The 27,724-nt window shown below is 43.8% G+C and overlaps 1 protein-coding gene across 2 annotated transcripts in view; it reads left to right on the forward strand.

Moving 5' to 3' along the window:
• Positions 1-21,038: 21,038 nt before the first annotated feature.
• nrp1a (neuropilin 1a) overlaps positions 21,039-27,724 on the forward strand; it is an 89,396-nt gene continuing 82,710 nt past the window's right edge. For both annotated transcript variants that reach the window (XM_074693317.1, XM_074693318.1), the window contains exons 1-3: positions 21,039-21,575; positions 22,785-23,203; positions 24,413-24,587. In XM_074693317.1, coding sequence (XP_074549418.1) covers positions 23,137-23,203; positions 24,413-24,587 — 242 coding nt within the window. In that variant the 5' untranslated portion in view covers positions 21,039-21,575; positions 22,785-23,136. The remainder of the gene's footprint in view (positions 21,576-22,784; positions 23,204-24,412; positions 24,588-27,724) is intronic.

The following is a 27,724-nucleotide window of genomic DNA, read 5'->3' on the forward strand; positions in this document are numbered from 1 at the left end:
TTTAGGGAGCTGTTGGATATGCTTCATACAATACAAGATGACACTGATTACAGCCAACGTGTCAAGGCAAGATAACCTCTACACATGTGTCAGCTGTGTTTGTGTGTGTGTCGAGGGCTAGCCAGATCTGTGAAAGTGTCAGAGTTTGAGAGGCATGGATGAAACACATGGAGGCTCAGTGTTTCATCCAAAGCTGGCACTAAAACCATATGAGGTCAAAGCAGGTCAGCAGCACACCACGTCACACACACCCTACTGATATGACCGTTAGCCTTACAGAGCAGGAGCTGATAAACTAGGGTGACCAAGCGTCCTCTTTTACCCGGACATGTCCACTTTTTACGTTCTGTCCGGGGTGTCCGGGCGGGTTTAATAAATTCACGAAAATGTCCGGTGTTCACTGATTTTCATAGGACCATTACGCGCGTCCGTAAATTGACTGGCGCTTGCAAACAATACTGTCATGCGCATCACTTACCGAGAGGCTGCCTTGTGGGCAGGTCTGCTCTGCGCGTGCACACACACGCATAGAGTGAGAGGATCAGAGAGAAGGCGAGAGAGAGAGAGACAGAGAGAGAGAGCGGAGAAGACAGGGGGCTGTTCAGACAGCGGAGCTGTATTGCACGGAAGATGCCTAAGCGTAAGTGCAGCTTCACAGATGAACTGCAAAAAAAATTTCCGACATACCGTCCCGGTCGGGACAAGTGGGAGGCGGAGTGTACCGTGTGCAAAGCTGGCACATGTGTCTCAGTGTCCAATAAAGGTGCTGGAGATCTGAAAGCTCACATGGACACCGGAAAGCATGACATGACAATGGCATTTCATACTGTAAAACACCACAACAGCAACAGGTCCATGGATTGCACCAGTGCCTTGCTAAGAAGACATTTGCTGACTCTGACGTTGCTAAAAAGTTTAGTGGTGCTGGCACCAATGCCCGGTACCTGGCAATCGGTAACAGTACTCAACGGTACAAATTTTCGGTACTTTTTTGTAGTTATGTGGTAAAAAATTTCAATTTCTTTAACAATATTATATATATTTTTTTCAATTTAACATATATATCCTTCAGTATAAACCCTTGCAATGCTGTGTTCATGTCCATCATGGAAAATCGACTATTCTTTCACTTCCTCACAGTCACAAGGATGTGTTCAGGTACCCAAACGTGGTACCTTTTGATTTTACATGAATCGGTAATCGGTACTTTTGACAGAATTCGGTCGGTACCTTTTGAAGTACCTGATTTGGTACCCATCACTAGGTGTAAAAGCCCCCCATTCTGTTGAAGTCATTCATGAAGCACTCAAAAAAATCCAGTACTGTGGTGTTTCCACAGACGGGAGTAACCACGGGGCAGTGAAAATATTAAGAATATAAGAAGCCTGTCTGAATTTGTGCCTCGAGGCCAGTGCCTTTGTCCTCTTTTTTGGAAATCAAAATATGGTCACCCTAGATAAACCAACGTGTGAACTGAAACACTTTCACAAAACAGGCACAGAATAGTAGCTCATAGTCTGGGAAGTGATTCATATCAGCAGCAGGGAGGGTGCATTTGAAAAACCAACAGAGCCTGAAATTATTGTGTCGGACTCCATATTAATGCAACAGTTAACAAGAATGCAATGTGTTAGGAACAAGTGTGTAGTTTGTGCTGTCGTCTTCCCGTGCCAGGCCCTCGTTTTTAGAGCATTTGCTGAAATCTTGCGGTGATTACACCCAGCCATATGTCTAGCCTGTGAACACCGCGGCTTTGCCATCAAATCCATTTGGCCTTTTAAAAAACAGCCACTCTCATCAAACGCTTTATAATTAACCATAAAATGTGACTAGAGGATCTGTGGTGAGCTGTCGCTTTGTCCGCTGTCCAAAAACAGGCCTGGCTTCCTCTGGAAGGATGATATCATGAGTCTTTATTGCAAATTAAAACCGAGTGGTGTAGCTTTGTGCTTCTTTTTGTGTATGTGAGGGTTGTAAGGAATTTAATCTGGTGAAAAAGTGGGAGAATTTGATACTCCATATTCTATAACCTGGCACTGTTTGTGTTTATACCGACACAGGCCAGCCATCTTGTTTCCCTGATAATGTCAAAATATGAAAAGCCAGAAGTGGATTGAGGGTATAACCAGAATAGCATGAAAACATATTTCTCAAGACTCAGTGCTTTGAAATCTGATGCTCACAGGGGACCAGGATGGCTTTCCTTCGGATAAAATTCACCTTTGAAAGCTGAAAAGTCTGTTGAAGTTCTGGAGCTGGAAGTTTTTAAATCCCCAAGTTTCTCACTGTCTCCTTCTCTCTGAGTCTCTTTATCGCTGTCAAAATGTATCCACCTCTTTCTCTGCATGTTTTTGATAAAGAGCATATACAGGCATATACAAAAGAAAATGCTGGAGAAACACCAAAGCATGAGAGACAGAGGGATATTCACTGCAATAATAAAACAAACATTACAATTTTAACTGAGGGAATAAATCAGGGTATTTTTTTTTGTTTTGTTTTTGTTTTGTCGTTTTTGCTGTATTGTTGTTGGGTTTTTTTAACTTTGCTTTTGCACACAGCACAGGAGTAAGTAACTTAAGTACCTTATCAACAAATAAACACATTACAAACATAGCCAGAGACCCTGGTTTGGGAAACCATGAAAAGTTGACTTATTCAGATAGTTATAATTATATTACTTGTGTTGAGTGACTGAAACACCTTTAAACTCTATACTTTTTTTCAACATGCAATTTTAGCTACACCATTTCAGTGTTGCTAACCCCTCAGCAAGAAAAGAAGTCTATCAGCCATCCCAAAAGAAGCTAAAGGTTGCTACATGACATCATCACCTAATTTGCATAATTGACTTTGTGAATTATAATTGTTATGTGCACTGTAGAAGAGACAAATAGACATGGGAGAGACAAAAAGGAAAAATAATAATTAAATAAATACAATTAAATAAATAAATAAATAAATACAATTAAATTAAATAAGTAAATAAATACAATTAAATAAATAAATAAATAAATAAATACAATTAAATAAATAGATAAATACAATTAAATAATAAATAAATAAATAAATAAATAAATAAATAAATAAATATGTTTAGAACTACAAATGAACAAAAACCAGGGTGGGATCCGTCTGCAGCAACTTTGGGCATGTGCAGTTTATTGCAGTCTGGATGCAAAGATGTGATCCCTGCTGCTCCGACTGCAGCTGTGAGGGTCTGCTACAGGAGGAGGGAGGGCCCACAACAGCATTCACTGGCAGACAGCTGTTCATGTCAGAGTCTCCAAATGTTTTTAATAACAATGGAAAATATCTCTAGATTTGTGTCTTTGAAAGAGTCCCTGAGGGAGTCTGAATGTCACTAAATATAGTAACGTAGTCTCAAAGTTTACTATGCTGGGACAACTACCCTTTTCCTAATGCTGTGTTTTGTGTCTTGAAGTTGGACTGTCCTCTCTCATCCCTCATGCAAACCAGGATGTAGGACAGAGTCAAACTAAAGGATAGCTGGAGTCAAGTGACTGAAGATCTCTTGTGCTAGCTCCTCTGTACCACATTGTCCTCATTGGCCTGAAATAACCCCAAACACGTCTCCTTTGGACATAACTCTATCAGTTTCTTGTTGTTGTGAATTCAAAAATGAATTTGTTTCATTTTGAAAGAAAAGGATATGTTACTGTTGTTTCAGAGTTTGACTTCCTGTCCAGATCAATCTACTCCATTGATACTGATACAATTGTGGCTCCAGCATCTGGCAAATATAGTTCAGTCAGGACCACTTTGTCAAAAATAAACTTTATTAACTTGCACAATTTTCATTTGGCGGTATGGTTCTGTTCTGGGACTCCCTGCATTTCCACACGCTTGCGTGGAAAGCCTGAGGCAGGAAGAGCACACCTTCCTGCCCATCATGAGCCATCATGAACGGCATAAACAGGGAGTGCAGCAGCAAAATAAAAACCCAGACAGAGCAGAGCAAAACATGAATAAATAACAGGAGGAGCTGGGGTGGAGGTGGGTTGTGAAGTGCCAGCAGAGGAAGCAGGAAGTAGGTTTGACAGGAGCAGCTTAAATAGCCCGCTCTAACAGCAGTTTTCCAATAGGAGGTGGACACGGGAGTCAGCCGAGCCATCAGCTGATCTGCACCGATGATGACAGCTATGTTGTTAGAGCTTGACGTCGTGACCTGCCTGAACTAACGCTACGCTTAATTTTCTGGATCTGATTCAGAGAGCTCCAACCTGGAGCTGATAAAGAACAGGAACACAACAGAGGGGAGCTGGCATGATTTAACATATTGACTTGAAACAAAGTCTATCCGATTCAGTGCTGTGACACTGCAGACAGATCTGGTTTAATTTGGAAGTTTTGGTTGATTTCTGAAATTTTAAGGAACTCCGCCCCCAGAAAGTCAAACTCATACACATCCCTTACTGTTCAAAACTTTAAGATAAGTGAACAGTTTTTGTCCTTGTTGGGATTTATTTGCATTCCTTCGACAAAATTTTGCCTGTAAAGTCTCTATTTAAATAACTCGTGCCATTTTTAACGGTATAAAAAATGTGATTATTGTACAGTCCTGTTATTCATTCTCTGTACTTGACTCCCTCCTCTGTTTCTCTGTCTGCATCCAATTACATTTTTCTTTATCCCTGTCAGCCTCCGTTTCTTCCTCCCTCTCTTTCCGTCTCTATTCCACTCCAAACCTCTCTGTTTCCTCCTTCCAATCTTTCCATTTCTCCATCTCTGCTGAGCACAATTTCCCCTTCCATCTTTCTCTCTGCGTCCAATTCCTTCTCCCCCTCCTGTTGTACATACATTTTTCATTCACTTTCATCTGACTCAGAATATTTCTCCCCTTTTCTCATTTTCACCCTGCATCTATTTGTCTCTGCCTGCCTCCTCCTGCTCTCTGTCTCTGTCCTGCTGTATCTCTTTCTCCCGCTGTCCGTCTCGATTTGTCTCAGTGGACAGGTTGGTTTCTCTCAGGGCTGCACTCTGACATGGTGAAATGGAGTTAGTTTGTTCCTGCAGTGATGGCCGCACTCTGCAGTCGGGATAACAACTCCAGATATTGACGGAGAGGACTTCAGGGGTCACCATGAGCTGGCAGGAAGAAGAGATGAAGCTTCAGAGCACCGCACACATCCGCTAAAGGCACAGCAGCATCAACTGTAAGAGAACTCTGAGGGTGAGACTGCAGTTTCCAAGCCAAAGTTGTGAGGAGAGTTCAGAGATATTACACCTTCTCTCTTATTTTCTGTTTTTAGGTTCTGTGAGGAATTTATGAGTTGTTTGCCTGTTCATAATCAATTATTTAAATTGAGATTATCAGCCCTAAATTTATTTTTTTATCATTTTATTTATTCATTTATTTTTCAATTTTATTTATTTATTTATTTATTTTGGTCATATCTTAGAATCTGTGTGGAAAGTCTCTGTGACGAGACAACGCAGGTGAATGCTTGCTGAAAAATTGCTCACATTGGCAAGAGGCACATCCCTACAACCAGTAACGTGCGGTGAGGTCCATGATGAGGGAGGCAGGCAGCCAGCTAAAGTTGAAATTTCTATATGTGTGTGTTATATATGCGGTGCACTGCTCACATTTACTGATACAAACTGTTACTGGCCAGCCCCGCCCCTTTAACGCGGTGTGTTGTGTGTGTGTTTGTGTGTGCACGCGAGTGACATAGCAGAAGGAGAGACGGTCTGAGTGCATGCATGGTGTGTGTAGGGCGGGAGTACATTATTTTGGTCTTTGTTTCCTCAATAAATATGTGGTTGTGCACAAGGTGCACCTTTTTTTCCTCCTCTTTAGTCTTTTCCCTCACTTTGGCCCGGACTCCTAGACACCGGTTACCAGCAACGAGCCAAGTAAATAAATGTTAATCAGCTTTCCCATCTATGGGACGGGGAAAGACTGAAGTCCCGGAGTTAACATGACGAAATGCCAATTAAAACCTGAAACATACATTCACCTGCATTTCTACAGGATTTACATAACAGGAGCAAGAGCAAAATATGAACAAAAATAACTCGTATCTCAACAACACAAGAACACAGGCCAGGCACCTCCGGTATACTCTATCAAACATCTGTACTAACAAACTACCGCGAGACCTCAAAGCGGGAGCGGTATTACAACCTGCAGAGGCAGAGAAGCGCTGTGCCTCATCGATGCCCACGTCATTCAGCGTGAGACCTTAGTACGCATGCACGAACCTGCAAAACGTAGTGATTTCAAGTAAACGGTCTCTCTCTCCCACGGTCTCTCATCCCTTAAAAATGCAACAGATTGCAGCCACAGGTGTCACTGCTGTCAACGCCAAATGTACAGTGGCCGATGGGTGTCAGACAATTTCAAAAGCCACAACACGAGTGCAAGATTAAAAACGTGAATTCAAAAGCTAAAACACCACAGAAGTTTAACAGCTTAGTTATCCCAATGGACACAGAAAAGTTGCAAGAGTAAATGGTTATCTTTTTTAACTCCATCTATGATAAATAAAGCTTCGTAGGGGTCTCACCCTGTATTATCTTTCATAGTACTTGTAAATATATATATATATATATATATATATATATATATATATATATATATATACATACATATATATATATATATATATATATATATATATATATATATATATATATATATGTATGTATATTATCTTATTATTTTTTAGCAGAAAAATATATCATGTTATATTTAGCTTTGTGAATCAATAACATTATCATTAAAGCTATATTTATCATAGTTGAAACTTAAAATAAAAACAAGAAAATAGTCATTTACTTACTTTCACAACTTTTCTGTGTCCGTTGGTGTAACTGTCCTCTTAACTTTGCTTTTGCATTCATGTTGTAGCTGTTGCATTCTTTTTTGTTGCTTATGCAAATCAGCTGACACCTACCAGCCACCATACAAACGGCACCTTAAAATGACATGGTAGTCCTCTGGGGCAATGCTTTATCTTTTATGACCTACCAATTCAGGTCTGCCAGAGCATATCTCTACATTTTTATATTCTGTCCAGTCATTTTTTTGCACCAAACTTTTGCATTAATACAACCCTTATATCCCAAACTTTAACATGTATAGACTTTTGTCCAAACTAACAAAATAAATTGGTAAAAAGTACAATAAACTTTGCCCATATTTTTCTAAGTACAGAGATGTCATGGCTCTTTAGTTGAAAGAGTGAAATCAGGTTGGAATGTCCAAAAGATAATTTTTCAACCAGCTCTAATTAATTTTAAAATATCAATATAACTGGAAACATACATTTATATTCCATTGTTTTGATAAATTCTTAGTTGTGAGGGTGAAAAGAGGACAGAAACATATATCAGAGGCTGTCACTTCACACTGTAATGGATTGCAATATGAAAATCACTGATAATGCGTGACAAAAGCTCAATTTCAAGAGAAATCTGGTGTAAAAAGACAGTAAATCAACATTAACAGATAGATGGTGATAAAAAATTTCACTTCAAACTTTTTCAACATTTGTCCAACAGTTTTTCAAGACGAACATCTCTCTGAAGGAATAATGACCTCTGAGAGTTTTACATATGTGACAGGATTATATTTACAACTACTGGACTTACACAACAAATCTGGTGGAAAATATCTAGAAATTACTCCACAGGAGCAGAGTGTTTGACCTCTGTCTGTTTGACTTGTGAGGGATAAGAATTGTTTGTCGAATCTGTTAGTGTCACAAGGTCTTGTGCAACACAAAAGCATTCGATATGAAACCTCGCGGCAGTTGTTCTGCTTTCCTGGAATCAGTCGCTCTATGCTGATTGGGACTGTTGGTCTTGTGATGTTTGTTTTATGGAAATGAGATATTATAGTTCAACTGCTGCTTCCTGTCCAAGATTCCTCTGACTGAGTTGTCAGCTGTTTTTTCTCTGTGATCTCAGTCATCCCCTCTGAAGTCACATCCTGTCTTCTGTCACATCCTTCTGTAAACAATCCAAGACTAAACCAGGAATCCTGGCACATGATACAGCAGCCTCATGACAACATGCAGGCCTTGTGACAGAAACAGAAGAAACCAACAAAGGTTTTAAAATAGTCACATGAAAAAATAAGGGAAAAATATGCTCATGACTCGTGTAGAGTTATATATGGAGCAAGCATGAGTGTTTCTGTGTGGTGACACGAGCTGGAGCAGTAAGAGTGAGAGGAACCTCCCACCCCTTCAGCGACACACACACACACACACACACACACACACACACACACACACACACACACACACAAACACTCATGTACAAAGGCCAGTGTCTCATGTTCCTCAGTAACCCATCTCACTGTTCCAGCTAATCTTTACCATCACAGGCCAGGCCGCCTTTGTCAGGGTTTCCTCCTCTTAATTACTACGACACTGAGCTTTGTGCCCATTGTGCGGCTGCTCCTGGCTCCATTTCCAAACCTGTTGTGAGTGTCTTAAACCAACCCGTGAGGGCCAGAGGGGCAGCTAGGTTTACCACCTGTTGCTGCAATTACTAACCGAACAAAGCACAGAGGGCAGGGAGGGACTTTATTCAATCAGTGGTTTTTATTTGAGCTAGAAAATAGGCTTTCAGATCAGAAGAATACGTTTCCATCCGTGGAAAGTGATGATCCAGCGCTTAAGAGAGGAACACAAGTGGGAAAAAACATGGCAGGAGTAGAGATCCTTTGTTTCCTTTATGCAAGCCAGTTAGTTTAAAAGGGCAGAAAGTACATAAACAGCAGGAGGGAGTGGTTCTGAAAAGGAGAACAGGACTAAATCAAAGAACAAAGGTTTTTAGGAGAAGAAAAAAAGAAGAAGAAATACTTTAATAACACTTCAATGAGAGTATTTATTCTCTCAGCCTCCTCGAGCAGTTGGGAGTTATATGTCTTGCTACCTTTGTAGTGAACTGACATCGCCCCCAATTCCCATAGTTTGGTGTCTTTGGCGACCCTCTGCCCTCACTCCATGTCCTAACAGACTGAGCTTCTCCTGCTCCAAACATGCGGTTTAATGGTGTCATGTTTTATGATCTCCACGTGTAATTTTAAAACCAGAACAACAAGCCGGTATATAGATTTTGTATTCAAGCTTTAAGAATGCTTGCTTTCAGTCTTAGTGATTGGTCATCTGTGCTTAAAGCAAAACAGAAGAAAAATGCACTTTATAAATTATTCATGAACACTTTTTCTCTTTAAAATAAAATAGGCGCATAAAGATCGGTTAGCTAGGTTCAATTAAGGCACATTCCAAACATCAACTTCCACCTTTTGATTAAGTAATCAGTCAACATTAAAGAGGGGGTATTCTGCTTTCCAATATTTCAAACATAGATACAAGTAAGAAAGTATTAAAGCTGGATGCTCATGCTAAACATTTTTTATTTTATACAACTCTACATATTCATATGTTGTAGAAGTCCCCGGATCCGTCTGTAAACTGATCAAAAAACTTAAATAAAAAAATAAATAAAGAAAAAAGAAAAAAGAAAAAGGTATTGGAGAGGTCTTCACCAGACTTTTGATTTCCTGACTGAGTCATGACATGTCGGCCAATCAGATGGAAGGGGGTTTGTGAAGCAGGAAACCTTAAGGAGATGTTTCAAACAGAGGCTGAAATAAGAGTTTTCTTAAACACCAGTCAGAGAAAAATTGAGATTTTTTGTCTTTTTTTCAATAAATCATGTAAGGCTACTACAGGGGCTCAATACCTCCTTTTAAAATCAACAAAACGGAAATGTGTTTGCTGTGGACCAAATCACATCACCATCATTAAAATGACTTCTGACTTAAATCATAAGTTTCTATCATTCCTAAATACTTGGAACCTGTTACAAGCCTGTCTGCAAGAGCTCTGCAGCTCCCACAGACCTCCTGTTGTTAACATATTGTGAGAAGCCAACTTAATGATTAGATAAGGATCTTATTGTTTTCTGAGCTCTCTGGTTTCATGATAAGTTGACTGTTTCTCACTGATTACATCTAACGTTTGATGTGGATTCCCCTGAATCAGTTACCTCTTAAACTTAACTTTGTCTTTTTAAAACAAGTATTGATTCCTCTTGTCCAGCTTAGAGTGGAAGATTTGGGTGTTTATTTTTCACTTCTCAATTGAATAGAGGAAGTGTGCAGTACTTCCTTTTTCTTTTTTTTTAAGTGTAAACTTAAGACTCTGAAACCTTTTTGGAAAACAAAACTTCAACACAGGGTTTTGCAATATTGATAGAAGCAATGTTGTTTCATCACCTTTTAAAGTTTTATTTTTGTGTGTACAGTAGATAAAATAAAATAATAATAAAAAAAAATAATAATAATTTAAAAAAAAACGGGACAGAGGCTGCAGGTTGGACTTCTGTACATGGGGTGCATGACTGAACCACAGAGCCGAACTGGTGCTTAACAACTCTTATTTATTTATTTATTTATTTATTTATTTATTTATTTGTTTGTTTGTTTGTTTGTTTGTTTGTTTGTTTGTTTTTTTTTTTTTATTGTTTTTGTTTGTTTGTTTGTTTATTATTGAGTAATTTGTATTTATTTATTATTGAGTATTTTTTATTTATTATTATTATTATTATTATCCCCTCCATGAGTGAGCTACCACCTTATCGTGGTGGAGGGGTTTGCGTGTCCCAATGATCCTAGGAGCTAAGTTGTCGGGGGCTTTATGCCCCTGGTAGGGTCTCCCATGGCAAACAGGTCCTAGGGGAGGGGCCAGACAAAGTGTAGCTCACACAGACCCCTAATGATGAGTAACAAAAATGGTTCAACGTTTCCCTTGCCCGGACGTGGGTCACCGGGGCCCCCTCCTGGAGCCAGGCCTGGGGGTGGGGCTCGATGGCGAGCGCCTGGTGGCCGGGCCTGTTCCCATGGGGCCCGGCCGGGCACAGCCCGAAGAGGCAACGTGGGACCCCCTTCCCGTGGACCCACCACCCACAGGAGGGGCCATAGGGGTTGGGTGCAGTGTGAGTTGGGCGGCAGCCGAAGGCAGGGACCTTGGCGGTCTGATCCTCGGCTGCAGAGGCTAGCTCTAGGGACGTGGAACGTCACCTCTCTGGCGGGGAAGGAGCCTGAGCTGGTGCGCGAGGTTGAGAAGTTCCGGCTAGACATAGTCGGCCTCACCTCAACGCACAGCAAGGGCTCTGGAACCAGCCTTCTCGAGAGGGGTTGGACTCTCTTCTACTCTGGAGTTGCCGATGGTGAGAGGCGGCGGGCAGGGGTGGCGATACTCGTTGCCCCCTGGCTCGGTGCCTGTACGTTGGAGTTCACCCCGGTGGACGAGAGGGTAGCCTCCCTCCGCCTTCGGGTGGGGGGACGGATCCTGACTGTTGTTTGTGGCTATGGTCCAAATAGCAGTTCAGAGTATCCACCCTTTTTGGAGTCCCTGGAGGGAGTGCTTGAGAGCGCTCCGTCTGGGGATTCCATCGTGCTGCTGGGGGACTTCAACGCTCATGTCGGCAATGACAGTGAGACCTGGAGGGGCGTGATTGGAAGGAACGGCCCCCCCGATCTGAACCCGAGTGGTGTTTTGTTGTTGGATTTCTGTGCTCGTCACAGGTTGCCCATAACAAACACCATGTTCAAGCATAAGGGTGTCCATATGTGCACCTGGCACCAGGACACCCTAGGTCGCAGTTCGATGATCGACTTTGTAGTTGTGTCATCGGACTTGCGGCCGCATGTCTTGGACACTCGGGTAAAGAGAGGGGCGGAGCTGTCAACCGATCACCACCTGGTGGTGAGTTGGCTCCGATGGTGGGGGAAGAAGCCGGTCAGACCTGGTAGACCTAAACGTATTGTGAGGGTCTGCTGGGAACGTCTGGCAGAATCTCCCGTCAGAGAGAGCTTTAACTCCCACCTCCGGGAGAGCTTCAACTGTGTTCCGGGGGAGGTAGGGGACATTGAGTCTGAATGGACTTTGTTCCGTGCCTCCATTGTTGAGGCGGCTGATCGGAGCTGTGGCCGTAAGGTGGTTGGTGCCTGTCGGGGCGGCAACACCCGGACCCGCTGGTGGACACCAGTGGTGAGGGATGCCGTCCGGCTGAAGAAGGAGTCCTATCGCGCCTTTTTGGCGTGTGGGACTCCCGAGGCAGCAGACAGGTATCGACAGGCCAAGCGGAATGCAGCTTCGGCGGTCGCCGAGGCAAAAACCCGGACATGGGAGGAGTTTGGTGAGGCCATGGAGAACGACTTCCGGACAGCTTCGAAGAGGTTCTGGACCACCATCCGGCATCTCAGGAGGGGGAAGCAGTGCACTGTAAACACTGTGCTCAGTGGGGACGGTGCGCTGCTGACCTCGACTCGGGATGTTGTGGATCAGTGGAAGGAATACTTCGAAGACCTCCTCAATCCCACCGGCACGTCTTCCTTGGAGGAAGCAGGGTCTGGGAATGATGGGGTGGGCTCTTCCATCTCTGGGGTTGAAGTCGCCGAGGTGGTTAAAAAGCTCCTCGGTGGCAGGGCCCCGGGGATGGATGAGATCCGCCCAGAGTTCCTTAAGGCCCTGGATGTTGTGGGTCTGTCGTGGCTGACACGACTTTGCAACATCGCGTGGACATCGGGGGCAGTACCTCTGGATTGGCAGACCGGGGTGGTGGTCCCCCTTTTTAAGAAGGGGGACCGGAGGGTGTGTTCCAACTACAGGGGGATCACACTCCTCAGCCTCCCTGGTAAGGTCTATTCGGGGGTACTGGAGAGGAGGGTCCGTAAGATCGTCGAACCTCGGATTCAGGAGGAGCAATGTGGTTTTCGTCCTGGCCGTGGAACTGTGGACCAGCTCTATACCCTCAGCAGGGTCCTTGAGGGTGCATGGGAGTTTGCCCAACCTGTCCACATGTGTTTTGTGGACTTGGAGAAGGCATTCGACCGTGTCCCTCGGGGAGTCCTGTGGGGGGTTCTCCGGGAGTATGGGGTGTCGGGCTGCTTGTTACGAGCCGTCCGTTCCCTGTACGACCGGTGCCAGAGCTTGGTCCGCATTGCTGGCAGTAAGTCGGACTCGTTTCCAGTGAGGGTTGGACTCCGCCAGGGCTGCCCTTTGTCACCGATTCTGTTCATAACTTTTATGGACAGAATTTCTAGGCGCAGCCAGGGTGTCGAGGGGGTCCGGTTTGGTGGCCTCAGGATTGGATCACTGCTTTTTGCAGATGATGTGGTCCTGTTGGCTTCATCAAGCCGTGACCTTCAACTCTCTCTGGAGCGGTTCGCAGCCCAGTGTGAAGCGGCTGGGATGAGAATCAGCACCTCCAAATCCGAGTCCATGGTTCTCAGCCGGAAAAGGGTGAAGTGCCCTCTCCGGGTCGGGGATGAGATCCTACCCCAAGTGGAGGAGTTTAAGTATCTCGGGGTCTTGTTCACGAGTGAGGGAAGGATGGAGCGAGAGATCGGCAGACGGATCGGTGCGGCGTCCGCAGTAATGCGGACTCTGCACAGGTCTGTCGTGGTGAAGAGGGAGCTGAGCCGGAAGGCGAAGCTCTCTGTTTACCAGTCGATCTTCGTTCCCACCCTCACCTATGGTCATGAGCTTTGGGTAGTGACCGAAAGAACAAGATCGCGGGTACAAGCGGCCGAAATGAGCTTCCTCCGTAGGGTGGCCGGGCTCTCCCTTAGAGATAGGGTGAGAAGCTCGGCTATCCGGGAGGAGCTTGGAGTAGAGCCGCTACTCCTCCGCGTTGAGAGGAGCCAGATGAGGTGGCTCGGGCATCTGATGAGGATGCCTCCCGGACGCCTCCCTGGAGAGGTGTTCAGGGCACGTCCCACCGGGAGGAGACCCCGGGGCAGACCCAGGACACGCTGGAGAGACTACATCTCTCGGCTGGCCTGTGAACGTCTTGGGATCCCCCCGGAAGAGCTGGACGAAGTGGCTAGGGAGAGGGAAGTCTGGGCTTCCCTGCTTAGGCTGCTGCCCCCGCGACCCGACCCCGGATAAGCGGAAGAAGATGGATGGATGGATGGATATTATTATTATTATTATTATTATTATTATTATTATTATTATTATTAATAATAATAATAATAATAATAATAATAATAATAATAATAATAATTTTTGTTTTTGTTTTCTTTTTTTTATAAAAACAACATGCTGGCTAACATCAAATAGCTCAAAACAACAGCATTGACATCATGTTTTACATATTTGACATTGGTTTCAGGCAGTGTCACATTATGAACTATGATTCTCTACTCTACCCCAGGACATGTAGGAAACACCTTCACGATTTAGAAACTGAAAAAGCTTCTTCAGAAGAACTTGGACAGACTTAAAGTATATATATTAACCAATAAACTCGTATGGATCCTCCTGAGAGCACAGGGTGCCAACTGCAGTCACCAAGGTGATTTTAGGGAGAGTAATCTCTCATAATTCAAGTCGGATGGATTCACCGGAAATCAAATCAGCTTCCCAGACTGTGAGCTGAGGAGGCAATATCCCAGTGCAAGTCTTCATTGACCTACATAGCATTTCTCCCTGACAGTTCCCTCCCGCTCTGCACCTCCCTCCTCCTCCCCCTCCTCCCCTCCATTGCCCTGATCTCCGGGGCTTCTCCCTGTGCGTTTGATGATGAGCAACACAATATTCATCGTTTCAGCCTCCCATCGGGAGAAAAAAAACAGGCAGGGAAAAGAACATTAACCCGCCCAAGAAGGAAAAAAATATCGACACCAAAAATTGGGAATTGCCAGACAGTTTGCGCTCCGGTTTTCCAGAAATGTAATTAAGCATCAAAGACAATCGCAAATCTGTGTGCCTCCCCAAAACGTTCGCTTGATTAGGTATCGAGGATGGGCTAATTTCCATCAGTGATGATGAGAAATTGGGGTGCTGCAAGAGTGAGCTGGAAATGTGTGTGCCCTAAGTTTTACACACACACACACACACACACACACACACACTCACACTCACTGACACACACACACATCCATTTGCAGCTAAACGCTGTCACATGTGCAGACACTCATACAGCCTCACATCCAGAGACAGACAGTAGGCTCCTTCATCATTAATTCAGGAGCCATCACTCTCACCCTCCTTCTGCCCCTGAGAAGCTCTCCATGCTTCCCGGCAACATTATGCATATTTATTCATTCGTCTCTGCTTCACTAAATGTCACTGTAAATGTTTCTACATCTAATGAAGCTATTGCTTTACGTTTTTGTGCTACTCTCTGTACCCCTCCTCCTCCTCCTCTTCCTCTGTGTTTCCCCACGCCTCTGTTCAAATAAGGAATACCCCTGAAAATGTTTCAGGTTTGCTGTTCTCTCCGTATTACCATAACGTCTCTAAACTTCAGAGGCTTTATTCAGCCCTCTGCTAATTCCGTTCACACTTAGTTTCACCTCGCTCCAAATGCCTCTGAGGAGAATCACTGCCTTTGTAGCAATTACTTCAGACCTTGATCTGACTGAGCCCCCCGTCCCCCACCACCACTACCACCACCACTACTCCTCAAGAGTCAGCTGTGAAGGGAGTTTTCTGAATCTCTCTTGTGTTTTTCACATCTTCAACGGTAGCCTCAGAAAGTAAGCACAAGAGAAACGGTTTATTTTGTCTCAGCTTTGCATTCAACTCTCTTTTTGCTTGTTTTTCTCGCTCCAGTCACACACACACACACAAATGCCGGTCGCATTCCTGCAAACAAAAAAGCCCCAGATTGCGACACGTTCACAGAGCTTGAAGGTGTGTCGTTTGTGCAACCAAGCCTGTTCAAGGGAGTACGAAACATCCCCCTGAAACATTCGAGTAATTATCAACAGCCGCAGAAATTGTGAAACAGGTACAGCAGTGTGTGTTCTGTGGGAGCCTTTTAGCCCTTATTCATGTGCACTGTAACCTTTCAGCCTGGAGCTGTCTCTTTCAGCGGCTGACATGGAGGACAAACTGGAAAACAGCATGATTAGTAGGTAAAGAGGTCTTTTAAAAGTTCATGGTCTATACCTCTAATCCGCTGTCTAATGCAGTGGAACAGAAACATGCATTTAAGGATTTCTGCTGGTGAATCTTTCTCCCCACATGGAACTTGTGAGTCCATGGTTTGTGCTGCACTGATGTCTCTGATGCACTCCGCTACAGAAGTTGATGTTTTTACAGAGGAAACACAGCCAACATGGATTCGCTCGGGCTCATATCAAAGGTTGGGTTTTTTTGCTCATAAATCCAGGAATTAAATGGTCCATATGACACCGAGAAGAAAGCCCTAGTGACGGGCTAAATCAGTGCAACATGCCTCGGATGATATGACATCAGGACTGGCATCCTGCACCCAGTCATTTTGGGCAGCAGGGCTGAAAATATCGAGCCTTGTTGTGCAGCTGTGATAGGAAAATGGACTGAATCTTGGAACGGGTGGCCAAGCTCACTGGATTGATCCTCTTCATCTCTAAACTGTGGTACAGCTAAAGGCTCTAACAGGGACAGCTATCACTGGAGTTGTGATAAGAGCTTGTATCATCAAACCTTAAAGTTGTTTGCAGTGTTGTATAATTCAAGGTTGTATTTGGTTAACTTAGTTTGGGTTCCTTTCATGGAGGAAAAAATCAAGCAAAACAAGATGAATCACTGAAAGAAAGATCACTCGGGTTATTGATTAAAGCACAAAGGAAGACCATGAAGAAGTGGGCCCTGAAGTTGCTCCTGAAGAGGATCCAACTTTCCAAACATAAAGACCACAATCACTGTTATTTCAGCCCACAGCCTGATTATCATTTGGCTCGCAAGAAAATGTTTCACTCTTGACTTGTAGAGCACACTAAAAAGTTGGATCTGAACAGGCATTATCAAGTCCCACCACAACTTCTGTTGTTTTCTGAACATTTCTGGAAGAAACAACTGGAGTTTTTTGAGGACTCCATACCTCTCAGGGGGTTTAAGACTCATCATAACCAGGATTTTTTCCAAAGCGCAAGAATATCATAGCTGCCATTCCAAACAGATTAAAGAAAAGCCAGTTCAAAGGTCAGAAAGAGATAAAAGTAAATCTCACTGATGTGATGTAGACTCAGGCAGGTTTCTCTTCAACCCAATTAACCATAAGGTCCCCATTTCCTCAAAAAAAGCTATAAAACAAAGCACTCACTTAAAGTCAAACCGCACATCAGGTTACACAGGAGAAACTCAGCTACAAACACCACCAAGTCATACTTCAACCTGTTTCTGTTTTTTTTTTGCTTTTGTTTTTGTTGTTGTTCTTTTTTTTTTCAGTAATACAAGTTCACAAGTCTTCCCCTTATTTTCACACCAGGATGAATCAAATAGGCCTTGTAGATTGAGCGATCTACTCTTTCAATTTGGGTGTGTTTTTCTGGCAGAGACCCAAAAAAGAGGCCCAGGTCTTAAGGGACACTGGTACACCGCAGCCCCCATGGAGTATTTCTGTTTTCATTAAAATGATTTTACTTTTATAATCAAATAAGAGAATGTCCATTTTAAGAGCTGCTGGTGTGCATTCTTTTGAAAGTGTTGAATTTAGCAAATGTCCAACACTAAAACTTAGATATAGATTGCCAGTGCTGGATGTTCAAATGAAATATGCACAGATTTTCAAACCAGTAGAAATCCTTGAATCTCTCTGAAAACGGATCAAAGCAGTCTGTTCTAAAAATAGCACAAGATTTTCACCAGACCTTCACCAGACTTGCAGAACTGATGATGTCAGCACTAAAGGATCTCCTAACTGGTTCATGATGAGTTGGAGGGATGGGCTCCAAACACCAAAGTCAGCCCCGACAGGCCTCCAGCGGGCTGGCCAACCAGAAGGAAGGGGGTCTGTAGAGCCTTACAATAGTGTTATATAAACAGAGGCTGAAGTTGGGATTTTCTAAAACACCCATTTGAGGAAAAATAGGTATGGCATAATTTAGCGAGCGAGCCTAGACGTGTGACTGTAGCAGCTCCTGGTATCGAATTGTGTGTTGAGTTCAACTGGTGCAAATCTTTATTATTTTCATGTTGCACCGCAGCATCGTGAAACTGGAAATCACATCAGATGAATCGTTAGAATCTTTTACAATTTTTCATTTTCACAGATATTGAAAACACACACACTTCCTGACACAATCAATATTTACAAACATGAATATCTCACCACCCCGTCATACAATGTTGCAACATCCCATTAGACAAATATTGCAGTGTCCCTTCACCTATATGTATTCAAAAAATGGAATTGTGACCAACCTCTCTTCGCCTACCAAGAGTGCATCTTGTATCAATGAGCTACATGCCAATCACAAAGAGGGTGAAATGCTGCATGTCTTCCATCGTTGCTTTTTGTTTGCTGTGTTGCGTTTTTCTTCTTTGTTGGATTTATTAGTGGAGTACACTGTGTAGCGCTGCTATGGTATCACACTACATGCGGCTGTCAGCATCCAGCTTAAACACTGCCTACCACGAGGGGGCACGGTTGGCTGTGGAAACGCAAACAAGACCAAGCTTAACCGAGTCAACCCATTCCAAACCGTACTGATCTGAACCAGACTGCTTGGTGGAAATGGGGCTTGAGAGACCTATTCCCATTTATAGCCCTAAACAACTGGGCTAGATAGAGGAGGTCTGGGTGGGGTGCCCGAAGTCTCCATGAGTAGTAAGGGGGGCAGAGTTTTTAGATAACAAGATTCCTTTGCTCTCTGGAAGCAGACACCCTTAAAGTTAGTCTTGGATCTCTTTGGACATTTTTTTCTTTTTTTTTTTTTTTAGCTACGCCCTTGTGGGAAATCTGATTGGTCCCTTAAAATTGTTTTGAAAAGTAGAAGTCAGATCTGCTCATGTTGTCATTTCAATTTTGTTACAGCTCGACAATGAAAATGACTGATTTATATCTTTTTTGTTCAACCTGAACCCAAAACAGGACGACAGTTCAATTATTTTCCAACTTTTAGTCAAATGAATCCTCAGACAGACATTTCAATCAGAAAGGGAGGAATACTTGAATTGACTTGGTGCCAAATGGTTTGAACTCGTACGTTTCACTCTGACTCACTCACTGCGGTGAATAAAGGCCAAGCTAATGAAATCAAGTCCACTGCTCACAGGAGCCATAAAACGTCTGCTTTTGTAGCAGAGCTAATTATTCATCAGGGCTGTACCAAAGATTAGCGTGGATATATATGAAGAAGCAAATCCTTTAAATGGCTCTTTCATTGTTCCCCCACAATCCTTCCCACCCTCATTTTAGATACGGCACAGGCAGTCACCCTTGTGAAATGACTCTGAGCCATTGTTCCTGTGTTATCCTGAAGACACGAAAGGCTAGTTAGCGCTGCCTTTGATAGAGATGCCCGGCACCATTTTAACATTTGTGCTATCTGCAAGATAGAGAATTACGGAGGCTGGGGTGGAAATAAAGCCACTCAATCTTCTGTCTTCACTCTCTAGTAATAAAAATAATAATGTGCAGGGATTGTGCGCTTATCTTGCTCTACTGTGTCAGGAAAACTTGTCAAAAAGGGACATCTCAGTGCACCATGTGCTTCAGCATGTCAACTTTATGCAATGACACACGGCTGCTTGCGTTCCATAGAGGGCAATACAATAATTTACCCAGGACAAAAGATCATAATTAGAACATGGAAATTATTATTTCACCCCAACCAGAAAAAATTACAATGCTGTCAGAGCCGTTTCTGCTGATGCATGGGAAGTCTGTCTGAAATTTGCCTGAATATAGTGATTAAGTCTGCAAAAACATTTAATCAGCACACTTGTTTGTAAACCCAGCCGTGCAATCTCACAGGCATTACAGTAAGGTGAGCCGGAGCAGTGATGGGAGGCTCCCTCTGAGCCTTGCCAGCTCTGATGCCCCCTACAGGGCAGAGGGGGTCCTAACATAGAGGTCTGCAGCTGGAAGCCTCCAGTTTTCACTGTCAATTGAGCAAGAACAGCAGAGAGCTCGAGCAGCGTGTGTGTGTCTGTGTTAGTGAGAGAGTGTGTGTGTGTCAGGCTTGGCTCTTGACGCCCTGTGAGTGTTTTTTAGGGAAGAAGAGTTGGTGCATTTTCAAGTTCATGTGAAGTGGGCTGTTTTAGTTCCAGTTCCCTTTATTGGACAGTTTCACAAAATGAGAAAATGTGAATGAATGTTTTGACCAAAGTTTGGCTCGTTCTGCTGTCGTATCCAAGGAGCTGTCAGGTTAACAGCTGTGGCTCAAATCTATCCAGGGTTTTCCTGGTGTAAGTGTTTTCAGATGTGAGTGTGTGGTTGCATTCGTTTGGAGGGCCTAAATTAAAATTTGGGGGCTCCCACCTCCAGGTTTAAAACCCTGAAGAGAAACCAAGTCCAACACATGATTGAGCTGTTTGAACAAAACCACACACAGAGACTTCTATTTTATCTGGTTTGTTAGTTTACTTACTGGTGGCATGACTTACACCCACAATGCATTGCAAACGACAAGCTCATGATCAAAATGGCATATGCTGTTGGTGGTTCAGATGTCTGTGTGTATTTTTAGTGCAGAGAGAAGTGTGTGACAGATTGTTCAAAAAAAAGAACAACGTCTTTGTTCAGGGAAGTAGCACTACTCATGTGGGCCCCTATAGGCTCCCAGAAAAGAGGGCATCAGCTCACACGCTGACTCTAACATGTTCCTCATATTCATATTTCTGCATGAACTTCACTCTTTCTGATGCATCATCTTCTACTTTGTTACCAAACGTCAAATCACTTCGTTTCTCTGAGCTGGAGTTTGCAGAAATATTCCTGCTGCGTGTTTTTATAACTCATAAGAAATTGTTCCACTATAGTTTCCATAAGACCAGAAAAAGGTTTTTTTTTTTTTTTTTAGTGATCCGTAATAAAATATATATCTCATTCAAGATGGCTTACATGTGCATCCATCAGGTCAGCGCATTTTCTATCTGCTGTGAATTCCTGATAAGGTTACAGGCTGCTGCTGCTGAGCGAGAGGCAGCTGTGTGAAATCTGCATCTCGATTGCAGACACTCTCCTCTGCTCACAAACACACGCACACACATAACAATCACGCGCGTCCGCGTACTCATCCCTCGTAAAGGGGGCGTGTGGGTCTGGCAGGGACTCAAACCTTCTGCATTCGCATCAGTGGAGCAGCGGAGAGCGGTGGCGCACGGAGAGACGGACGGGGAAAAGAAACTTGTATCATTTCATAAAGGACTTTTCTGTTTCGCTGCGATATTCTGTCCAAGTCTCTGAGATTTGTTGGACTTTTTTTTTATTTCCCTGCTCTCACTCTGGCTGGATTTCAGCGCTGAATGAAAGGCAGCGAGACGAGAGGAGAGACCCGGAGAGATCAGCGGGAAGGAGAGCAGTGTTTGCGGAGAGGAGAGCGTGTCTCCGGGCATCGGCTGTGCGTCTGAGCGCGGAGGCGCGGACGGGACGACGGTCTGGTTCTCACCCGGCTCAGTGAAAGGGGGTCTGGGGTGGGAGGAAATAACTTGACTTTCTTTCTGGGAGGCTCTTGGGAAGATCTAGTGTTAATTTTTAAAAGAATTAGGGGAAACCTATCGGATCTTACACTGTACTCCACACATGCTGGAAGACGCGAGAGGAGGGCTGGATGTCTGCGGGGGTTGCGAGTCCTCAAGACGCAGGTGAATGTAGCAGCTGTTATTGGCAGATATCCGGCAAAATATCACTCTTTTACAGGAATGGTAACAGTTTAATTCATGTTTAGGAATAACTTTACTCTCACATTTAAGTGTCACTGACAGGATCACGTCATTGTTGACAGTCTTTAATCCTTTAATGACAAACAGTAGCAGCACAAACATGAGAAACAATGACAAAGTCTTTGTTTTGCACGTCTTAGCCTGGTTTCACTGTACATGACTAAACGTGTCGGCTGAGGTTTGTTAAACACAAGCCTGCTCCGTTCCTTTTCTGAGCAGTGTGACCCACTAAGGGCAGCCTGGAGGCTACTTTAATTTACGCTTTAATTGATTTCCCCTAAATTCTCAGAGTGCAGATTTAATGGTGTCACTGTTGTGGGGCAGGCTTTGACGGTCCGCGCATCTGGAGAGCTACTGGTGCATAAAAGAATTCCACAAGGACTACAGACGAGAAAAAAAAACACTTCTGTTATTTAGCCCCTGAACACAAACTGGGCCTGTAAGAGTGGAGACTGGCAATTATTTGAGCAAGAGGATCTCTGGTGTGGGACACAAAAGGAGACACTTTTGTAGCTCAGTGTGTCAGATTTTGTAATGAATCCCAAGAAGAGGCTGACATCCTGAGGAACACCCTGAAAGTGTCTTTAATAACCCTTGTTTAATGTAGAAATATGTCAGATTTTGGCCATGTGGTGTCAGAATTTCACCTAACTGATTTCAGACTTTGTGTTTCTCCTGAAATGTGTCTTGAAGGGACTCCTGTTTGGTAACTACATGCTCCATTAATGTATTGCTCATTTTTGTTGGAGAGTGAGGGAGGGGAAGGGAGCGTAAGTGCGTAAAGAGAGAGTGTGTAAGAACGAGAGGAGGAGAGAGAGTCATGTCACTTAACGGACTGCCGGCGCTCTGTGACTCAGTGTGCAGCTCCGCTTCTTATAAAGACACCGGGCTTTCCCCCTCACATAGGTTGGCTATAAGTAATCAAGCCAATCAACAACGTCTCCAAGTCCCCACCTCGAGCCTATAGAAGCAAAGTGGCCACAGTCTCGGGGAAGGGGTGTACCCGTCTTTGTAGCCTTCTTGTATCAGAACCTCAGCGCGTTTAGACAGATAGGGGATCCGTCCAGAGCGCACGGCAGCAGCATTCACTCCTAACCCTCTCACATCTTCTGTCTCTGCTCACTCCCACAGCCACTAAGGATTACCCCACTGCCTGATCATTTGAAGGAGTACGAGCACACAAAAAAGGAGTCATTTCTTCGTATATCTTGCGCTTTTGGCTTCTTTGGTGAGGATATGGCTCGGGAGGCGATGGAGAGAAGAGCGCAGCCGGCACAGGCGAGAGGAAACAGGAGCTGAATGACAGGATGCCAGCGACCTGAGCCCGCTCTGAGATCAACTTCGTTAAAAAGAGACACTTCTGCTTTATTTCTCGACTTAAAGACAAGAGAGCGAATACTCGGCTCACAGAAACCCCTGCTGGAGTTTAATTTTGGAGTTTTTTTTACATGCGTAATTTTATTTTTGTGGAGAGGAAACAAGGATGCATTGTGGATTAGTCTTTATCCTGTTCATGGGAATCCTTTTGGTGGTCAAGGCTTTCAAAAACGGTAAGTGTGACATGTGATATCTGTATAAATAAGCTTTTATGTACTCAGTAAAGCTACTAATCCTGGTATTTTTTTAAGAGATTAGGCTGCTCTGATCTCCGCTGATCTTCTGGCAAACTCGCAGGCGCTCACCTGCCCATTCTGCCCACACAAGGAAAACCCCTCTTGTGATATTTTTACAGAGATTAAGACATTATTACTCCATGTTGACTTATGTTATACAACAGAGGTCCTCTTTTAATGTCTTTTTCTATTTTTTTTCTTCATCTAATAGTAATGAAACCCCCGAGTACTCGAGCAGTGCCGTTATTACCACTTGTTCATTAAATTCGTTCATTTCGATTTTCTTAATATTAATCTCTAAATTAAACTGACCCTTTTCTGTAGTCTTACAAACTAAATTAAACTCCTTTAAACATTATTACATCAGTTTAATGTCTCAGTGGAGGCACTTTATTAACGAGCTCTGAGTTTGTGAGCTGTGGTGAAGTTCAAAAAGTCTGCGTAAATTTCTCGACTCACAACTTCTCTTTGTTGTCCTCACAGTTTGAGTGTTGTTTCAACTTCGCGCTCTTGTTTTATCAAACGTCTGTGCGCGTAGGTTACTCAGCAAATTGGTGAAGGCTTGTCATAAAAAAAGAAATAATAATAAAGCGCAAAGAAGATAAATTTGAAGAGGAACCTTTGAAAAAAAAGTTCTTTTTCTTTTAAAAGTTGGAAAATTCGACTTAATGTGGCAGTTTAAAGAAACAGATTTTATGACTCCAACTTTTTTGCTCCAACAAAACTAATCTGTGTCTGAAGCTTCTCTGTTCGGACTTTTTTCTAAATTACAGTCGGATCTAAATCTCCCTGTCTTATTAAAATATGATTAACTCTCCCTTAATATCTGTTTAATCAAAGTTTTTCATTCTCATTAATACACTTAAAGCACAATTGTCAATATAACATGCTCCAAAGTCTGTGCTGAAACTTTTACATTTACTTCCTCAAACCAGTTAAGCCCCATTAAACCCTTTTTTCTTTTTACTAACTCGGCTCTACATTGGTTTCAACTTTTAATAAGTTCACATTTTAAGTTTGTACCATAATGTAATGAAGCAGTTTTCACTGAACAAACACACTCATGAGTTTGAGCAGTCCAGCTGTTCTGTCTGTAATCTGTGGGAGTTTTCGCTCCTTAAAGAATTCTTTCTCTCCGCTCTGCAGACAAATGTGGAGGCAACATCAGAATCTCAAATGCCAACTACCTCACCTCGCCGGGATATCCCATGTCTTATCCCTCCTCTCAGAGATGCACGTGGGTCATATCTGCGCCTGGTCCTCACCAGCGGATCCTCATCAACTTTAATCCGCATTTCGATCTCGAGGACCGGGAGTGCAAGTAAGTTGGCTGCGTGAAGAGTGATTTATGCTGTCTATGAAAAACAGATGTGCTATAGGCCCCAAATCCTCAATTTTTCATGCAGTCTGAATTTTTCTCTAAGGCCAAACTCCAATTTAGTTAAAAAGAAAAGAAATGTGAGAATAATCTTGGTGCCTTGAGGCCTGTTTTCTGCCAAAGTGGGTGAATTAACTGTCTGGAAATCCTCTGAAGGTACACAGTTAACCCCGCGCCTGCACTTCAGGAACCTTTGCACTTTAAAAGTCTGTGCAGCAGCTGTTCACACAAACAAACAAACAAACCTATAGATGTATTCATATTTCAAAGCATGCATGCATGTGTCTTGCTGTGAGGCGCTTATGTATGTGTGTGTGTGTGTGTGTGTGTGTGTGTGTGTGTGTGTGTGTGTGTGTATAGTGCCCCCGCTCCCTTGTGCATATTGCACATGAAACTGCTCCATCTAGTGTCCGCAGGCTCACTGAAACGGTGTCAGTGCACTCCTGCTCTTACACTACACTGGGCTGTCTCACCCTGTCTGCTGCTTTTTGAATGTCCTCACTTTGCTGTGCTCATGGGATGAAGTCATCAGGGTATTATATCAGTTTGAGTTGCCATATTTCTGCAGAAGGATTTGAGAGCACTATTTGCTCCAAAGACCAACAAGAGTCTTGGACTTTATGTATTTATGTCTGATTTCCTTTAGAAATCCTAAACAATGCTTTGACAGAGAACAGGAAAGGGTCACATTCAAAGATAAGACTCATTCATTTACCCAATCAGTGGGAAACAAAGGACATGATCTGACTCAGCTGTTTTAGATTTTATCCTTTAAAGATGTGAAGTGACTCTGCTGTTGAAGCGGATCCCTCTGACAGCTAGTTATGGATTCTTTTTGACTTGTAAGCCACGAGCTGCTGCCTCCAATAAAAGGCTAACCTGTTGTCAGAGGGATAGTTAAAGCCGATGAAACCAGAGACAGACAGTAATGTGATGAGTGTGTGTCAGTGTGTGTGCCCTGAGGTGAGCCTTGCCTGGGCAGACTGCCTCGCTCTGATTGCCTGCCTGTCTTTGTGTGTGTGACTGTGTGTGTGTGTGTGTGTGTGTGTGACTGTGGTTTTGTGCGTGTGTCGGTGCCTCAGCCCTGCTCTGTCTCAGCTGTTTGTTTACGCTGCAGGGCTCGGGAGAGAACAGAGCTTTGCAGGATCCTGTTACTGTATCCTTGCTCCACCCTAAACCTGGACCCTGTGCTTCTTTTGTGCTCCCTCAACGGCCTCTCCGTATACGTTTGCGGTGTTTGGCGTTTTTTAATCCCGGATTCAGTCCCTCTTTAACCTTTCTTCACTGCCGTCAGAGATTTATGGCCGGCTGAATACTGCTGTCTTTTGAAGGCTGGATGCTCCTTGACACTTCTTTTGGGTCAGATTTCAACACCAGAGGGACTATTAAACCGTTCAAGATCCACAGTCAGAGAAAGAGAAGGAGAAGGAGGGGGAAGGAGGAGGAGGAGGAGGGCAGTAACAATGCTGGTGCTAATCAAATTAGTCAGGAATGAATTTCCTGTTTCTAAACATGTGCAGTCAAAATAACTCCATCCCTCACAGGCTGGAGGAGGGAAGTTCTCTCTGGGTTGAGATTAGTGATGTATTGTTTACAGATTAGCAGGGTCTAAATTAGCAGATTGTGGGTCATAGCTGTTCAGTGGCTTGTTCACCATGAGTCAGGAGGACGTGCTTGTGATGACTTGGAAATTAGAGGAAGTCTCAGATTCATGTGGTGTAGAGCAGGGGAAACGGGGTCGACCTGACCCACAGCCTCTTTCCTATTTTTAACTCGGTGTACCGTTTCATTTTTAATGTTTCTAATGGAGTGCTTTTCATGGTGCTTTAGTTCCACTTCACAATATATTCCACCTTGTGTAGCTCCATCCAGACAAGGCAAACCATGAAATAAAATCTTGTTTCCTTTTTTTTTCTTATAATTTCAAATTATACCTCTGATGGCGGTTATTATGCTAACCGCTGACATGGTGTGTCACAGCTAACCTAGTTACAGTAAGGGGAGACAGTGACGTATGCATCTGAAGACAGAAGTTGGGTGTGATTTGTGTCGCAGCCATCAGACTCCCTGTCGCAGCTCCACTCACCAATTCTGCCCTTACATAATGGAAACTGATGAGAGCCAGAATGGCTTCCTTATCTGATGGACTGGCAGAGTGGGTGGAGGACGGAGATGTGGGCGGGGGGGTGGGGGCTACAATGCATGCTTCAGTGCACTGCCTTGCAATCTAATTAGTGGGTAAATGGAACACACATGCACCACATGTTCCTCTACACGGCTGTTATCAGCAAACCATACAAGAAGCACTCAAAGTGGAGCTCGTAAAAAGAAAAAAACAGGGTCGCCGACTGCAGCCCGGCCGCGGCCGTGTTGTTGCACGTGTGCGCTACCCTTGACAGGTTTGTTTGGGGAAGTGCAGAGGCCTGTATCCTGAGAGCTGGGGGAGGAAAACACTTCATCACAGAGATAAGGAGACTAAGTGAGCCCTTGCGATTCTGAATGCAGAACGTGTTTACCTTTCACGCACCGATGTAGACTTTCACAGAGTGGAGTTTCAGGGGGCCGCCCTCGCTGCTCTCTCAGCTAATGAAGTTTGAGGGAAGGCGCGGCCCGCATCAAGGCAAATATTTGAAGTCAATTCAACTCTGAAAACCAGTGGAATGAGCAAGCTAAGCTCTATTGAAATAACTGAAGTAAATAGATATGCTTCTGTGAACGCAGCCTCTGTTTCTCTGTGATCTGATAACAGCTGTCAGGGTCTCCCGACTGAGGATGCTTTGTACTCAAAAAGGAAAATGGACGTTTTAGTGAATCTGAATATTAGCAGGTGGCAGACAGGTTGAGGAGTGGGAGGAAAGCAGATTTTGTGTACAATCTTCCCTCCCTGGCTGCAGGATGCTCTCTCCATCTCTTCCTCTTCTGCTGACTCGAAAAGAAGAACCAACTTTCTACAGACATGATGCACACTCTTGACAACATTATGAATCATTGATGGCCTCGGATTTGCTGACCAAACCAAAAAACAGTTCCTCCTTCAGCTCGGCTCTCTGAAATCCCTCGCAGCCAGTCAGCCGGTCAGT

The sequence above is a fragment of the Halichoeres trimaculatus genome, unplaced genomic scaffold (genome assembly GCF_033239565.1).
Source record: "Halichoeres trimaculatus isolate MK-OKI-2021-1 unplaced genomic scaffold, fHalTri1.1 fHalTri1_scaffold_18, whole genome shotgun sequence".
Taxonomy (NCBI): Eukaryota; Metazoa; Chordata; class Actinopteri; order Labriformes; family Labridae; genus Halichoeres; species Halichoeres trimaculatus.